Source organism: Hippopotamus amphibius, chromosome 9 (assembly GCF_030028045.1).
Source record: "Hippopotamus amphibius kiboko isolate mHipAmp2 chromosome 9, mHipAmp2.hap2, whole genome shotgun sequence".
Classification (NCBI taxonomy): Eukaryota; Metazoa; Chordata; class Mammalia; order Artiodactyla; family Hippopotamidae; genus Hippopotamus; species Hippopotamus amphibius.
The window spans coordinates 127,359,553-127,377,298 of record NC_080194.1 but is presented as its reverse complement, the minus strand read 5'-3'; the positions used below and the strand labels follow the sequence as shown (position 1 = coordinate 127,377,298).

The following is a 17,746-nucleotide window of genomic DNA, read 5'->3' as shown; positions in this document are numbered from 1 at the left end:
GGCCCGCCCTGCGTCGGGGGGGCTGCCCCACTTACCCGCCGTAGGCCGGGATCGGGGGCGGGGGCGCCGCGGCCCGGAAGGTGTTGTACACGGTGCGGCCGCGGCCTCGCAGGTGCGCCCCTCGGTAGGCGGCCGCGGCGGTGGCTGCTGGATACGGGAAGCCGGGCACTGCGGGCGAGAGGAGAGAGCAGAGCTTTCAGACGCACGCCTGCCTTTGGGGGAACCCCCCCACCAGGACCCTTCTCCCCGCAGGCCAAGGCTGGACCCCTGCCCCGCTTCCTTCTGGGAATCAGGCTTCTAAAGGCGGGCAGGAGGGAGGAGACCAAGGTCGGATTTCAGCGAAGATGGGCTAGTTCAGCCCGTGGTCCCTGTGCCCAAGGTCAAGGGCAGACATTCACTAAGCATTCTTAATAACGGGAGAAAAGCTCACTGCGCACACTTAAATTTTTAAAAAGGTAGACTGCAAGATGTATGTGCAATGCGCTCTCAAATCTCTCTACCTATCATCCATCTATTTATCCATACATACATATACACATGTATATTGTGCATAATATACATGTGGATGAGCACACCCTGTGCATATGTGTGTATGTACACACACACCTGTACAGGTATGTGTGCATGTGTAAGTCAACATGTGTATATATCTGTATACACAATACATGTGGATGCTTGTGTGTATATACATGCATGTATGGTGAATGTGCGGATATGCCTGTTTATATATATGTACATATGTATATAGTTATATATACAAATGCATATACCTACATATTTCAATGTGTTTGTAGTCATCTCTGGCGCTGAACTTCATGAGAAAATATTAGTTGTCTATTTATAGCGTTTCCCCATCCCATTTTTATTTTTTCCATATTTTCTGTTATGTACCTATATTGCTTGTTAAAATTTTTTAATTGAAATACAGCATTCCTATGGGCAGATGTACGCATCAGAAGTGTACACACCTCTCATACTCCAAGAAACAAATGATTACTAAGGTCCCATCAGCCCTCTAACCATTTATACAGCTTATAAAACCATTTATACCACAATCATAATTACAGAGAAGTATGAGAATCGGACTCTGAAGGAGAGGGTGAGGGCAGGGTTTTCTTCCCTGGGGGAGAAGTCTGTGAGCAGAATGCCTTGGTGAGGAGTCAGGGGGGAAAGTAAGCCTGATGCTCGAGACCCCGATAATGAGTACGTCTTCTGCCTGGGATGTCCTTCCTCCCAGGATGTCTGCAAATTGTAACGCGTCAGGGCCCATGACGCCTGCAGCACACCACCTCTGCCTTCCTGCTCTTTCTAGTCTCTGCATCTCACTGCTCTCTCCCTGCTGGCCATGCCTGTCCCATCCCATTTAGCAGCAGGCGCTGTTGCCTGCACTGCATCCCATGGGGGGGATGCTTTTTTTAGGAAAATGCATTTGGGAAACCACTGTCCCAGAAGATCTATATTAAAGGCTTGGAAAGTCCTAAGGTAAGGGAAGTGCATTAACACCATTAACCCAGCACTCCCCCAAACTTCGTTTTTCCAGGAACTCTAGTTTATAGAAGACCCAACCCCTCACAAGTACTGGTTTTGAGAAGAAGTCAGTCATTTATTACCTTTACCTCTTCTATTCATCTGCCAGCTCCTTGAGGACTCCCATGGTATCCCATTCACCTTTGCATCTCCCCACACCTCCCCATGTCAGCAAAAGCCCCCTGATTTTGTCCACGGAAGGTTCTAGATATTGGACACAGTAGGTTCTAGATGACTTAAATACATGAACAAGTGAATGACGCCATGGGCTGTGGTTCGGCTAAATGATTGACAGACTACCCAGGGAACCTGCTCTCCCTGTTCCATCCTCTCCTCTCATCCAGCTTGCCTAACAGGAGCTCTTCCCGGATTTCCAGAGAGAGGGAGACAGGTGATATGAAGCAGGGTGGGATGGGTTTCCTCCGTGTCCACAGTCCTGCCTCCCCTGTTCCACCTCTCCTCGGATTTCAGACAGCGTTGGTAACAACATGCAAGTCTGCAAAGGACACAGTTTCTCTTGGCATCACAGGAACACAAAGGCTCAGAGAGGCCTCACAGCCAAGGAAGCTCTTTCCCAGAGTTAACTCAGCACATCCAAGCTTCTCTCTGCCAAGATCTCTATTTTGCCAAATACCTAACCTCTCGCAGGGCGTTGTATTTCATATTAAATTAAAGCTGCCTCCACCCTGCATCCAAATGACCAAGAAGGGCTTTTTCTCTTTCCTGCTATCAAGAGTAGAAACCGTCCACACAGAGAACAGACTGGTGGTTACTAAGGGGTAGGGAGTTGTGGGAGGGATGAAGTGGGAGGCTAGGGTTAACAGGTGTAAGCTTTTATATATAGAATGGATAAACAACAAGGTCCTACTGTATAGCACAGGGAACTATATTCAATATCCTGTGATAAACCATAATGGAAAAGAATACCAAAAAAAAGAACGTATTGATATATATATGAATAACTTTGCTCTATAGCAGAAATTGATGCAACATTGTAAATCAACTATACTTCAATTTAAAAAAGATAAAAAATTAAATTAAAAAGTAGAAGCCCTTCACCCCATCAATTCCCATTACTCCCAGAGTCTTTGGATAGAGTAGGTTTGCAGCTGCAAGTGGGTGGCAGGGGGTGGGGAGAGGAAGGAAGTGAGGTTTCCCCCAGGAGCCATTCCCAATTCTATATTCATGGAGTTGCATGGACTGGAATATCACCCTGGACCCGGAAGTGAAGATGGACTGGCTATCATCTGGAATTGTCTGTGTTCTTGAATGGCCAACAGCCAGTCTGTTCCGTCCATTCTACCATATCCTTCTCTGATGCTGCTGGTAAATGCTACGATGGTAGAACCAAGCCAGAATGATTTTATCTTTCTCTTTATGTCAGAGAAGACCATCCAGGTTATTTTTTTTTTTAATTGTCATTCAAGATAAATCACACAGCAGTACTTACTTCTCAGCTTGCCAGCCCTCACCACCCATGTTTCAACTGGTGTTTCAACTACTATTCTTGAAATTGCAAAGAGGCCTCAACCTCAGCGGGGAAAGCGGGGAAATCCTAATAGCATAAAAGCCCAGAAATCATGAGATCGGAGATGTTGGCTTCAGGACTGGGGAGAAAATAGTGCGCGGGCCTTTGACTCCAATGCTATCTTGCCACAGTTCAAATATTAAGTTTTCAGAGGAACACCCTGGATTTTGAAATAAAGCAAATGAAAAATTCACAATCTGGCGGAGCAGCTGGCTGCCTGCGTGAGGAAACGCGGTAATTATGCTGGCCCATTCATTATCGCTGGCTACGTGCAGAGGGAGCCAGACAAGATCCCTCTCAGCGACAAGCAGGTTTTACAATAATTCTTGGAGGATTTAGATGTTGAGATAGAACATGAAACAGAAGCTCGGCAGTAGAGTGAGGGGAACGCAAGCTGCTGAAAGGGTAGAGCCAGGATACCACTTTGCACCCACTTTGCTGCAGGGAGAGAGTACCCTTCTCGATGCAGGATAAGGGATTTGCAGGTCTTAATACCAGGCTCTTTGGGCTGCTCCAGGCAGGGCACATTAGAGGGATTCTTATTTTGTTAAAGGAACTAGGGAAGGACTGCGTATCCACATCCTGGGAGGCCAAGTGCCCTTAGGTAAGATAAGGAGGTTCCCATGTAACAGGGGCTTCATGGAGAAGGCATGCGCGTCTCCCAGATGAATGCTTTGCTCAAAGCTGGCCAAGCTAGCTCTTTATGAAGCCTCTAGCTAGTCACTGCAATTGATGAATATTCCCTTCTCTTCCCCTCTTCTCTTCCTCCCCTTCCCCACCTCCTTCCCTTCCTTCCTCCTGAAAACAAGCAAGACCCCCGTGGGGCTTCTGGGCACAAAAGCCTTTCAGTGTCCCCTTCCCTGAGTTCCAACAGGCAGGTGCAAACAGTTGCTAATCAGGGAAGGGAGGGGCTGCAGAGACAAGGGAGGAGCAGTCCAGAGAAAGAATAGTGCAGCCTTGGGGCAGGGGCCTGGTTCCCCCTCAAGTTATACAGATAACATTGCCTTTGAGCTGCTGTGCAGATACTGAAACCCCCACCAGGTGGGAGAAGTTAACTGTATGCTGCCCACAAGCACGGAGACCCCTGACGTGTTGCCACCAGAAGGTTGACCCCTGACTCCCACGTACCTCATCCCCAACCAGTCAGAAGAATGTCCATGAGCTGATCACACCCTCCTCTCTGAACCATTATTATAAAGCTCCTCACTACCCCCTCCAGGTCGGAAAACACAGTTTTGAGGGTATTAGCCCACTGTGTCTCCCTTGGTGTGGCAAAGCAATAAAACTATTCTTTTCGACTTCACCCAGAACTCTGTCTCCAAGATTTAATTCAGGGTTGAGGGACAGAAGGCAGCCCTCCCTCCCTCCCTTCCATTTATTTTCTAATCTCCTTCTGAAGAACGCTGCCATGTACTTTCCCAGGTGCACTAGCAATCAAGTAACTTGGGTCACAGAAGGAAGGGAAAAGACTCTCATCATTGCTAAAATGCAAGCTCCATGAGGGCAGTGCTCTCCATTGGTTCTGCTCCTTGATTTAGAAAATTGCCTGGCACAGAACGGGTATCAGCTACCTAACACCACGCCTGGACACCCTTTGATAATGAACTCATGTTGGTCTCCTTTCTGGGACAGTAGGGGCCCTTCCTCTTCCTCTTCCACCTTCCATAACCCAGTCCTTTATACAAAGCATCCTGCCCAAGGTTTGCAGATAAACAGTGTGCAAACAGCACACGGGACCCCAGTCATCTTTATGAAAACAATTGCTACACCCATACTTAGAAGGTGCTATACTGGCTCAGAAATAGCAACCAGAGTTGGAATACATGTAATTCAGAGACAAAGGGAGATGACTTGGATAAATGTACTGCCCTTGGAATTACTGCTCACTCTCAATCCATTTAAATTCACGTTTACTGCTGCACAGTTTCAGGGTTTGGAGATTGGTTTCACGTTCTGGGGAAAAGCAGGGCTCAAACTCCCCGCCCCCCCCAGACAGGTGATACCCATCTGGTCTGTAAAAGGAATTTGGTCACCTTCCTTCCTTCATAGAGCCCCACACAGCACTCTCTAGCAACCTAGCAGATCTCAGTCTCTGAAGGCAATAAATCTATGCAACAGGAAACAATGGAAAATAGCAATCCTTACAGTCCCTAACGCACCTGACTTACAGCTGTGCCTTCTGTGTTTCTCCCCAACTCCATTAGAGGACTGCCCCGCCCACCCCCACCCATGGCTAGTTTAGGAGAGTGTGGCTCTCTTCTCTTGCAACCAAGACAAATGGTCAATTTCAAGGGCAAAAAACTACAACTGTTTGTCAAGCTTCCTTTAGACACACATGGGATGGTAGGAACTGATTTATTTATTTTTACTTGGCTACCAGGTGTGCTGGCTTGTAGATCACGGTTAACTGCATATGTGAAGCAAATACTTAGATAATTCAGATATATTACAGATTAAACAAAGCCAAAATGGCTTTATTCTTGAACCATGTAGAAAGAATGTAATAGGGAAGAATAAATCTGATTCCACATTGAATCTGTTTCTTTTACGTAAATCTTTGTATTCTACTGTGTTTGCTTCGATTAAAGAATGGTGCCTATGGCCTAAAATATAGAGGAGAGCCCATTCTCAAGGCTATGGCCTTTAAGGGTATAACACTTTTCCATTCATACAGAGATAAAAAGGTGCAAAACAGAGAATAACATTTGTCTTGTTGGAGGTTTACAGGAACATCGTGACCTGACCTATGTGGACAGCTGCAAGAACAAAAGACTCTGACACCAAGAAGTTTGCAACAACCAACCATGCCCCTCCCTCACTTTGCCTTTAAAAATGCTTTGCTGTAACCCTTTGGGGGGCCCAGGGGTTTTGAGCCACCCATATCCTTGCATGGCCCTGCAATAAACATTTCTCTGCTCCAAACTCCAACATTTAGGTACTGTTTGGCCTCACTGTGTGTTGGGCACAGGAACTTGGATTCAGTAACAAGAAGACATCTTAATTATGTGCGTATATTTTGGTGTGACACCTCTCCTTTGCTGAAAGTTATGATGTCCTCTATCAATACCCCAGTTCAGGAGTTTGGATCCAGGAAGTGGGCAATAAATGTTTCATAAATCCAATGCAAAATGCTAAGTGGAGACTCACAGTGTCCTCTCCACTTCTGGGATGGACTAAATCAATGCTAATAAAAACCATCCACCTGTCACCCTGTCCAATATTTGTAAATGCCTCTTTGTTAATTAAAGAACAATGTTAGAAAGAAAAGACACCAAATTAGAGGCATTTCTGAATCCCAGCGCTGGAGTTTGATTTTTTCTAGTTGAACTTCAAGTTAATAAGCATGTAAACAGACCATCAATGGGGAACAACAGAAAGTATTCAGGCTGCTTTGTGGATACCAAATAAATCCTTAGCTCTTGGCATGAAGGAGACAAAGGGCGGAGGAGACACATAGGTTCATTATACTGGAAAGGTTCCCTCTTAAACCTGATCCAGCATGAATCAAAGTGAAAAATCTGGTATCACTGCAACGAAAATTGGATTTAGCTCATAAGCTAAAAATGAGCTTCTCTCAAAGAAAACAGGGCAAGAGCTTCTGGAGCAAATACTGATTGCACATCTTGTTGACACATCAACATCCCCAGCCCAACCACTCCCAACCTTCAGCTAGATTTATATCCAGAGCATCTTGGGAGGAGGTTAGCGAAGTAACCATCTCAGTTCTCAGGAATAAGGAGTTCTCCACCACAGAACTCAATGAAACGGAAACTTTCGGGATGTAACCAGGGGCGTGCTGTGATGCGCTCAAGTATCAAGGAAATCAACATTTTTAAAAGGAAGATGTGTGGGTGTATCAACCAGCCAAATGGGCCATTTACCAAAGTGTCTCCTGCTTATTGCCTGTCTCCCCCACAAAGACAAAGCCCTCACCCTCCCACCTACTAGAAGCACTGTGTTCAATGTATTTACAGTGAGGAAGGCATGATCCCCCCCTCGGTCTCTTTTACGAATGTGGTGCTTACCTTTGAAAATAAACACAAATGAGATCATCTCAGCAGCCCGGAAATCCCAAGAGTAGAAACACAAAACCAGTGGAAAATACTTGAGGGTTATAAACTGCATATTAAAGTTTTAGAGCTCTGGGAGAGATGGAAGAGTAGCAGATGCAAAACCCAACAGGGGGGCAGATTCTGCATCAAAGCCATAAAAATATACAACTGCTTTAATGGGCAATTATTCTTTGCATTTGTGCACGGGTTTGAATTTGCATGAGGTTGCCAGATGCCCTGAAAAGGTGTGCTGTTACAGTGGGTGGGCGGGGGGAAGGCTCTCTCTTTGTCTGCTCTTCCTCCCCTTTGCTTCATAAATGCCACCTTCCCCCGCCCCCCACCCTTGAAAGGTTCTAAGACAGAGACATTCATGTTCATTTGGGGTTGAATTGTTCCGTGAGTAATTTACGGTAGGAAATATTCACTTACACAATTCTGGGGGTGCAGACGCGGTTTCAACAGCAGGTTCACGGTTCTGCAGGATTCCCCTTGAGGGAACTCCCGTTCCATGAGCTGGACCATAAATTAAGAAGTGGCATAATAGGTAACATACCGAGGTGAAATAAACAGCCAGCTATAGCTCAATTTCACAGGCAGAGCACTGTGTGATAAACACACAATGCGTTGTCCAAAAAAACACCCCAAGAGACCTGGTGATTTTTTTCCAAATGGCAAAAATGTCTGCACGTTTTTGCAAGACAAATCTCAAAGAAAGGGACATCAAATTGGTTTCTTAATATGGTGGACTAAATTTAGTTCTAGGTCAAAATCAAAATGGAAAGGCTTTCAGTTTTGTAACAATGCAGTCATTTCAAGGTTTGGGGGTAAAAAGGGAGTGTTCCATCCATGCAGTCATTTACAAAAAGCCCAAAATGGCCACTTAATTTGTTGGACTTTCTGGTTCTCAGACGCACATACACTTATCCCTGAAACATGCATCTGGGACTGTCTCTTGTTTCATTTTAAAATGCATGTTGATATTAAATACTTCTGTTTAGAAGTGAATAAATCTACATTTTGGACAAACAGTTCCTTATAGGACATCCTCATTTGAAATGCATTGAATAGGAAAACAAAAATTTCTAATTAATGTACAAGTCTAATCACCATTCTCCACATGGAAGAGTAATTTTTCACCGTTCATTTGCTCGGTTTAATCTCAAAACTGACATAACAGAAACGCAATGTCCTATAAATCTCCGCTCATTTGTTTCTTTAATATTCATATTCCATTGAACTGCAGCTGCTTGTTGCTGGAGCCTATTACAACTTGCAAAAGTGTCGATAAAAATATTATGAAAGGCAAGATGTGTTTCTTCCTGGCTGCACGTGCCATTTATTTGGGGAAAGACAATACGTGGCTCGTGGATCGTCCCCTTCCCCACCACCCCCCACCCCCCGCCTGCTGCTTGGTGGGTGATTAGTGATTAATTACCTGGCAGCAAATTGACATGGCACGAGGAAACGGACACAGCCCTGATTAATTAACTTTTTATGGGCGGTCGTTACTCACAAAACATTGCGCACCATAATTGAATCTCTTTACATAACGTCATGGTACAAAAGTTTTAGTCAAATCCAAATTAGCCAGAAGTTTCTAGGCCGTTATAGGTCTGATGAGGATGCATCGATGGAATCGGCAAGACCTTGAACTCGGAGAGCGATGCGCATTTTTGAAAGGAAAAAAGATGAGGACATTGTGCTGGCTTGATTGCCTGAGATGAATTTATTGGCCTAAATCTTTACTGCATGAGACTAAAAGGCCTCCTTTTCCTCCAGTTCCTCTGACTGGCTGCTTCTCAGTGATAAAGATTCTCACTTTTGTCCGGTCCCTAAACGTCGATTCTCTAATTCAGTTCTTGGTTCCAACATTACCTCCTCCTGCAAAGGCTTTTCTTCTCAATTTTACCCCACATTTCCCAATGCCACCACTGTCACCATCATACCACTCTTTTTTTCCCTCTTCACCTACCATCTTATTCCTACCATCTCATCTGATTGCAACTTCGTTATCTCTCTCTTAGAGTGTCCTGAGGACTTTATTTTGGTCCATACTGTGTCTCCAATACCCAGAGGATAACCTGGCCCCAGGTAACCGCTGAAATGCTTATTCATTATGTTGTCAGATGAGAATAGTAGTAGTAGCGTTACAGAGGAAAGATGAGTGGCAATTCTTGAACCTGGAAGGGTTGCTAAGGTGCTGCTTAGGAAGGATGCCTATTTTAAGAGAAACTTTAATGAAGACATCAGTGATGGGAGACTCTGGACCTCACTTGTCTCAAGGTTCAGGCCGAGATAACTAAAATCATCCGAGCAAAGCATGATTACAGTTGGCATAATTCCATCCTCTCGTACTCCATTATCAGATGGAGGAGATTCTACTGTATGATGAAACAGCTGCTAGTCACTAACACTTGCTAATGGCCAGACCCACAGATTAACTCACGAACTCTTCACAAAACCACACAAACCAGGTCTTACTGCGATTTTCACTTTCCTGGGGGGAAAAGGAAGATAGACAGCAACTCAGAAACTTTCCGATGATCTGAACCCAGACAGCCTGACACTAGACCCTGTCACCTCATCTATTACACGAGGCAGCTAGAACAAAGGCACCCCATATCAGCCCTGGGCAAAAACTTTCTACATCCACCCTCCCCGTGTTGCTTAGAGGCTCTCAGTTTGTACTTCCCTCCTACTGTCTGGATAAGCTGCTCCATCACCTCCCTCTATCCACACCACATCCAAGAGAACCAGCCCCAATTCATCATGGACTAAGTTAATTTGCAGGGGAATCTTGTTGACAAGCCTCCCTGAGATCTTGTTGGGGGCCAGGGAGTGGAAGGGAGGGGGGGCAGGTGCCATTTCTTCCATTCTATATTTATGTGCTGAGATTTCAAGACACCTGGAAGGGCTTTGCTCTATCTCTACTAATTGGATCCAAGCCATGGGGATCACTCCTGATTTATGTTCCTGATAAGAGTCCAAGTTCCTGTTTTCCTTCTCCACTGGGGTTAATCTCCACATCTGGATGTGAGCCAGCATCACAGGGGTCATATACGATCCCCAGATGTGGGGGAAATGGACTTTCCCAGTGGTGGGGACCTGGGTTGTACTAATATAGTGTTATATACACAAACCAAATTACCATCAAAATAATGGGCTCCTTATGATTAAATTCAACTAGAAATTATCTCCAAGATTTGGAAGATGTGAATAAGAAACTTTCAGACTATTTGGGAGTGTCGTGTTTTATTCTACATACAATCTATTGGTAATACCATTATCAAATATCACTTGACTCACAGTTTGGTTAGAAACAGTCTCTTCCTTGGAAAGAAAAGAAATGAGTCATCTACCTAAAAAAAAATATTAAAACATACAAGGCAGACAGAGGGATGTACTCTGAGCAGTGAGCTTGGCGTTCCCAAGGCAGACATGTTTCCGAATTTAACAAACTGAAAAAGCCGCAACAAAACCCCCACACAATGCTCACTCACATGACTATTCTTTCATCGCTTAGGTCTTTGGGATTTGGGATGAGGTCAGCAGCCTCGCTTCTTCCCTGATTGCCACGTGAACCCTGCTCACCTTCCTGAAGTTAGGGGTTGTCTCTTTTCTCCCAGGTTACAAATGGTCAGATTAACCCAACAGACAGGTGGGGAGTGTCAGGGCTGTGAAATGTGCAGTGATAGGCTTTTTTCTGTGCAAAAGACCTATTTGTGATCTGTCTACTCACAGGTACTGACATTACCCCAGCGGGCAGGATTTTTGTAACATTTCATTCAGCAAAAAGGGGAATGAATCTCCATCTTGGAGTGTTTAACTCGGCAGGGCCTCAGAAGGCATTTGCAAAAGTGCCTTCTGCCCTTTGAAGAAACGCGGAGACAAACAAAGCGGTGAGACGCTGAGATCTATTGTCATTTGGACGAAGCGATTTACCATCACCCATTCATTGGAAAAAACCTGTACTGGTGTCAATGTAGCTTTTTTGGGGCAGCCACGGAGGAATAAAAAGGCTAATAATTTATATAAACAATTACTTTATCGAGTGCATACACACAGCAAAGATTCAATTGTTAAATCATTCATGATCTAGCTAACAGCTGGCTGAAACAGCGAGCTCGGTGAATTGCCTCTCCAGGTAGGAAGCAGGGCAAGTGAGATAAATGAGCTTCCTTTTGCTGCGCTGGATTTCCCATGGTTCTCTAGGGCTGCCGCGGCTCCATGAACATGAGACCCTGGGGGAGCGGGATGGGGGGGCTCACGGGATGGGGATGTGATGCAAAAGCATCGTTCATTACACTTCCAGCCAAAACTGTGGGTAGAGCAGTTCGCTGCATGTTGAGGCCCATCTGATTTTGAGAGCCAGCTTCCAGACTTGAAAACTGAGACCTGATCTTTTGAGCAACACTCCAAGCAAACCTGGAGGACAGGTGCTACCTGGACCCCGGGATCACCTGTCTGATATCCCAGCTGGAGCCCTCCCCAAGCCCCCATATAGAAGAGACTGAAGGAGGGCCATTCAGAAATGGTCCAGTTGTCCAGCCACTAGACAAACATAAACCTTCCAAACCAGCTTTTTGGGTGAACTTTCAAAAGTGCCTGGAAAAGATGGCTTCTAAGAAAGAAAAGGAAAGAAGAGCCATTTCTTTGGGGAGATTCAATGCCTCAAGCAGCTTGAAAGTTTCTTTTTACACAAGGGTTTCATTTAATGCTCACAGGTAGGCAGATATCCATGAAGACATTCATGGCAAAATGACTTGGCCAAGGTCATACCGCTAGTGTACCATGACGATTTAGCCCCAGCTCTGCAGGAATCCAGCTCTTTTCCTACAAATATGTTATTGCTTCAGGAGAATTTTGCAAAACCAATACCGGGGACTAAGATTTGCTGACAAAGATCTTTGGGAAATGTTTCTCAGATCCCTATAGCAATGACCAAGGGTGGGGATGGTATATATCCTTGGGCAGGTATGCCCATAGAGGTGGCTGTTGTATGTTTGTTACACAAAGGGCAAGTAGGTGTCAGGAGCCTACAGGGCATGCAAACCAAACCCAAGAAAATTGATCTAACATATGTGGTGTGTTATTTGATCCTGAAAATGGCATTTTGTTAACACCCCCCCCCCACACACACACACCCCGAGTTCTCCAGTAACAGCAAAATAGCTCTCGGAACGTCAGTTCTTTTATATGAAAGAACACATGATTTCAGACAATGGTGTTTTTGGAGTTCTTAGTGAAGCAAGTGTTTAAATGATGATGTTTAAATGAACTATACAAGTCTTCTTCCTCTCCAATGGGAGGCAAGCTCAGCTTCCTTTCATGCATCTTTGCACTGCACGGAGGGATCTGCTTTCGAAGAGAGATGAGGCAAGGGAAGGACAGGCCACCTCTGTGAATGGACACATTTCTATGCAAGAAGCACCAAGCGCCCCCACCGTAGGGCCTGGATTAGGTGTGTCCTTGGTGGTTCTTACGTCCCTCCTAAGCTGCTCACTGCCAGCTTCACAGACTTTGAGTGAGAGGGCCTAGCTCCACTCACAAAGCCGGGTTCCCTAAACACATACACCTGCACCCCCTTATCTTCCAGGAATCAAACAAGATCTTATCTTTGGCCCCTGCAAATTTCATGTTCAGGGCTCTGAGCTCAGAATAGGTTCTTTTTTTTTTTTTTTCCATTTTAAGTCCATATTAGAGAAAGACAAATATCATATGATATCACTGATATGTGGCATCTAAAACAATGATGCAAATGAACTTATTTACGAAACAGAAATAGACTCACAGACATAGAAAACAAACCTATGGTTACCAAAGGTTAAGGGGGGGTGGATAAACTAGGAGTTTGGGATTAACAGACACACACTACTAAATATAAAATAATCAACAAGGACCTACTGTTTAGCACAGGGAACTATATTCAATATCTTGTAATAACTTACAATGGAAACGAATTTCCATATGTATATATTATATGTGTATAACTGAATCACTTTGCTGTGCACCTGAAACATAGCAAATCAACTACACTTCAATAAAAAAACAAAAATTAGAAAAAAGAGTGAAAAATAAATAAAAATAAAAAATAAAGCCACATTAGTTTGAGAAAGCAAATGAAGTACAGATGAGTGCTTAAACAATAAATTCTTCAAATAAGCTTTTCACCCCATTGAAGAATTTCCCCATGGCCTCTGCCAAGGGCTGTGGAAAGGTAAGCATGTTCAAGGTCGAGGGGTTTAATGTGGGCCCTGCACCAGGCCGTGCGTGGATCCGCTTCAGAAAAAGTACTTTCTGTCAATGCTGGCACAGGACCTGGAGTTTCCAGGGAATTCCCCCAGAACAACTGCCTCACTGCCTCTCAGAAACATCTCATCTCAGCCTCGTTCTCTGGCTGTGCACGTGCCGGGATCCCAGGGCAATGTAGTTTATTGTTTTAATATCTGTCTGACACAAAGCGAAACATTCTCCAGTGACTCCTTATCTGTCACATGTATTTCTGTGCAAGAAATATCAAGACAAATAAGATGTCTGGGGGCGCACCACGGGATGGTAGTTTTTGCAATCGGCAGCTTTTTGCAGAAGAAAGACCCCCATCTGAAAAAGACAAAAGTCCCCCTTCTGCATGGAGATGAATCACCAAAGCTCTGGGAGAGCAGCCGCCTGACTTGTGGCTTCTTCTCTGCAGTGTCTTCCCTGTGAACAACTGAGGGTGTTCAACTAGTTGTTTTCCAAGAATTTTCCTGAAAATGTAAAAAGAAAGAAGGAAAGAGAAGGAAAGGAAGAGAGGGAAGGAGGGGAGAGAGAAAGAAATAGAGAGGAAAGAAGGAAGGAAGGAAGAAAGAAAGGTGAAAGGAAAAGAAAGAAAGAAAGAAAAAGAAAGGGAAAGAGAGAAAGAACGAAAAAGAAAGAAAGAAAGAAAGAAAGAAAGAAAGAAAGAAAGAAAGAAAGAAAGAAAGAAAGAAAGAAGGAAGGAAGGAAGGAAGGAAGGAAGGAAGGAAGGAAGGAAAGAAAGAAAGAAAGAAAGAAAGAAAGAAAGAAAGAAAGAAAGAAAGAAAGAAAGAAAGAAAGAGAAAGAAAAGGAAAGAAATGAAGGAAGGAAGAAAAAAAAGGACACAACAGTCACAACAAATTGGTCTCTGACTGTGAGTCAGCCAGAGTAATCACAGATGTCAGTAAAGGAACTAACCCAGTTGGAGGGATGCAGGCAAGGACTGAAAACACAGCTGAACCTCTTCTGAAAACGGGTGTCCATATTAACTAAGTTAACATAAGAGCTAGTTTTAAAATGACCTGTTAATAAATCAGAGATGTGCTGGGCTATGGAAAACAGGGGAGGGGAAGAAAAGCAGAGATGGTGCTTCAGGGCTGCAGAAAGAATGGCTCCTGGAGCCCGTCCATCAGTGGGGGTAGCTGGACAGCTGTGTCCAAATGCAGACAATCACAGATCATTAAGTCAGGCATGTGCTACGATCGAGGTGATGGGCAGAACCTGGTACACAGTAGGTGCCTCACAATCTCTCCATCTGTGGGGCTCAATGAGGGAAATAGGACTTGAGCAATGAAGTGTGTCTCTACAGCCAAATGATGGTGAAAGCAGTGATACCTAGTCCACCTTTCAAGAGGAATTCACAAGGCAGAGTTGACAGTGGGTAAATCTCCTGTGGGTGTGGCATCCCAACTACCCCTGAGTACTGTGCTTGCAGTTCTGAAATCTCAGCATTGTGTATCCATCTACTCTCTGTCTTGCCCACAAGAATGTGGCCGCTGCAGATGCTGACTTGAGAATGTGCAGTTCACGGGGTGTTGCAGTGCATAGAGTGGTACCTGGCATGCGGACAGAACTTAATAAAGATTGGCTGAATGAAGAGATGCATTTTCACCACCTCACCCCCATCCCATCAAGTGACTGACAGAACGACTAAAGACTGGAAGGAATTATTCCAGACATGATGACAAAGCACTATTGTTACCATAATGCTGAGCCATGGATATGGGAAGAGGAGCCACTGATTCTTGATTAGAAGGGTCCGGTCTGGAGGACTATTCGGACCAGCCTTGTTGGAAGCATGTGGGAGGAAACAGAAGAAGCCCGCGCAGAGGATGAGGGCTCCTGGGTAGGTGGACAGAGTCACACCATTTATACCAGGGAAACTAGGGGAGGTCATAGAGAAGGCCAACAGCTTCAAAATCATGGCTCCAAATCCAGAGATGTTTCTTTGTTGTCTATTGTGAGAGCGAAGCTAAGTCAACCCATTGTATCTAGACCAAATTTATGCACTTATCTTACTTGATTATGGACCAGGAGATGGGTATTCTCTTTACGTGCCTATGTGCCATTATTTGTTTTAAAATGTGATAAAATGGCACAAAATGCAAAAGCAATACGAGAATGCACATTGAAAAGAAGTCTCCTTTTACCTCCACCCCCAGCTGCCCAGTGTGCTGTCCTTTCAAAGGAGAGTGATGGCCTGACAAAGGGGTTGGTAAACTATGGCCCTCGGGCCAAATCTGGCACAAAGACTGTTTCTGTAAATCAACTGTTATGGGCAGCCCAGCAATTCATTTCTGTATTCTCTGTGGCTACGTGCAAGCTATAAGGACAGAGCTGAGTAGTTGCAATGGAGACCAGATAGGCCATAAGGCTGCCAACCCCCTGGCCAGAAAGAGCAGACAAGGGAAAAAAGGACACTCCAGAGATCTTGGGATGGAAAGGAGTAAGCACAAAGTTGGAGCTGGAATGCAGATGCTGGACAGCTGTCTAGAGGGTCCACCTGACCTCGCTCCCCTCAGACTTTTCCAGGAGCAGAGCAAGGAACCTCTGGTGTGTAAGTTTAGAGACTAGTAAAGATGGAAGGCTCTGAATTCACCTAGGCTGGTTCAAAGTTGATCCAGCTGAGTGACTGTGGCCAGTTCCTCAATCCCTCAAAGCCTAAATTTTCTGATGTGGAAAGGGGCCATAATAATTATGCCTATTTCATAGTTTCCTCGTGAGGATTAAGTGAGAATATTCATGTGAAGGTCTTAGCAGAATACCTAATGTATAGTAAGTGCTCAAAAAACATTGCTTATTATTATCATTATGATTATTTTATTTTTTTTATTATTTCAGGGCTGGAGCTAGGACTCACCTGGAAAACAAAAATGTAAGGGGGAAAGGGCACCAAAAAACCTACTAATTGGATAAATCATATTTTCATGAAATTTTTTTTTAAAATTAAAAAATTATTAAAAAACCCATGATGGGCAGAAGAAAGATGGTGGTGAAGTAGAAGGATGTGGAATGCATCCCTCTCCATAGATACATCAGGAATACATCAAAAGATGCAATAATTCCCACAGAAAACCAGCTGAACACCAGCAGACAACCTCAGACACCAGAAAGGACTGCAAAGATCCTGACATAACTGGTATTTGTTTGACTCAACACACTGCCACTGGTCTGGGGCTTGGACAGTCTTTTCTAAACCCCTTTATTGCCAGGACAAGCAACCTCTGAAGTCTGGACTACTCCATCAGATGTCAAGTAGGAGGTCCCGGGGAGGGAGCACTGAATCCAGGATGCTAGACTACTAGGGAGTCCTCAGACACAGGAAAGATTCACTGCAGAGAACTCTCATGGAGCCCTGTGTCAGAGTCTAAGACTCAGCTTCGTCTGACTGTCTGCAGCTGCCAGTGCTGGACACTTCACACCAAACTACAAACAAGACAGGAACACAAACCCACCCATCAACACATAGACTACCTAAAGCCATATTAACCTCACAGATACCCTAAAACACACCACCTGACACAGCCCTACTCATCAGAGAGAAAAGACACAGAGCCAAACACTGGAAAGCAGACACCAGACCCCTCCACCAGGAAGCCTACTCAAGACACTGGACAAACCCCACCACAGGGGGCAGAGGGCAGAAACAAGAGGAATTACTACTAGGAAGCACAGGGAAAGGAGACAGCAAATCTTATAAATTAGACAGAATGAGAAAAAAAGAAACACCATGCAGGCAAAGGAGCAGGAAAAAAACCCACAAGACCAAAAAAATGAAGAGGAAATAGGAAAATTGCCTGAAAAAGAATTCAGAGTAATGATAGTAAAGATGACCCAAAATCTTGACAACAAAATAGAGAAAATACAAGAAACAGTTAATAAGGACTCAGAAGAACTAAAGATCAAACAAACAGTAATGGACAACAAAATAACTGAAATTAAAAATACTCTAGATGGTATAAACAGCAGAAAAAGTGAGGCAGAAGAATGATTAAGTGAGTTGGAAGATAGAATGGAGGAAATAACTGTCACAGAACAGGAAAGAGAAAAAAGAATAAAAAGAATGGAAGACATTCTTAGAGACCTTGGTGACAACATTAAGCACACCAACATTCGAATCATAGGCATCCCAGAAGAAGAAGAAAAAAAAGAAAGGGTCTGAGAAAATATTTGAAGAGTTTATAGTGGAAAACTTCCCCAACATGGGAAAGGAAATAATCAAGTCCAAGAAGTGCAGAGAGTCCCATACATAATAAACCCAAGGTGAAATACACCAAGGCACATATAAATCAAACTAATGAAAATTAAACACAAAGAAAAATATATTAAAAGCAGCAAGAGAAAAGCAACAGACAACATATAAGG

General features: G+C 44.3%; 1 protein-coding gene across 7 annotated transcripts in view; it reads right to left on the bottom strand.

Moving 5' to 3' along the window:
- The window catches only part of RBFOX1 (RNA binding fox-1 homolog 1), a 386,334-nt gene that overhangs the window by 58,382 nt on the left and 310,206 nt on the right, over positions 1-17,746 (bottom strand). For all 7 annotated transcript variants that reach the window (XM_057748889.1, XM_057748888.1, XM_057748892.1 and 4 more), the window contains exon 9: positions 36-168. In XM_057748889.1, coding sequence (XP_057604872.1) covers positions 36-168 — 133 coding nt within the window. The remainder of the gene's footprint in view (positions 1-35; positions 169-17,746) is intronic.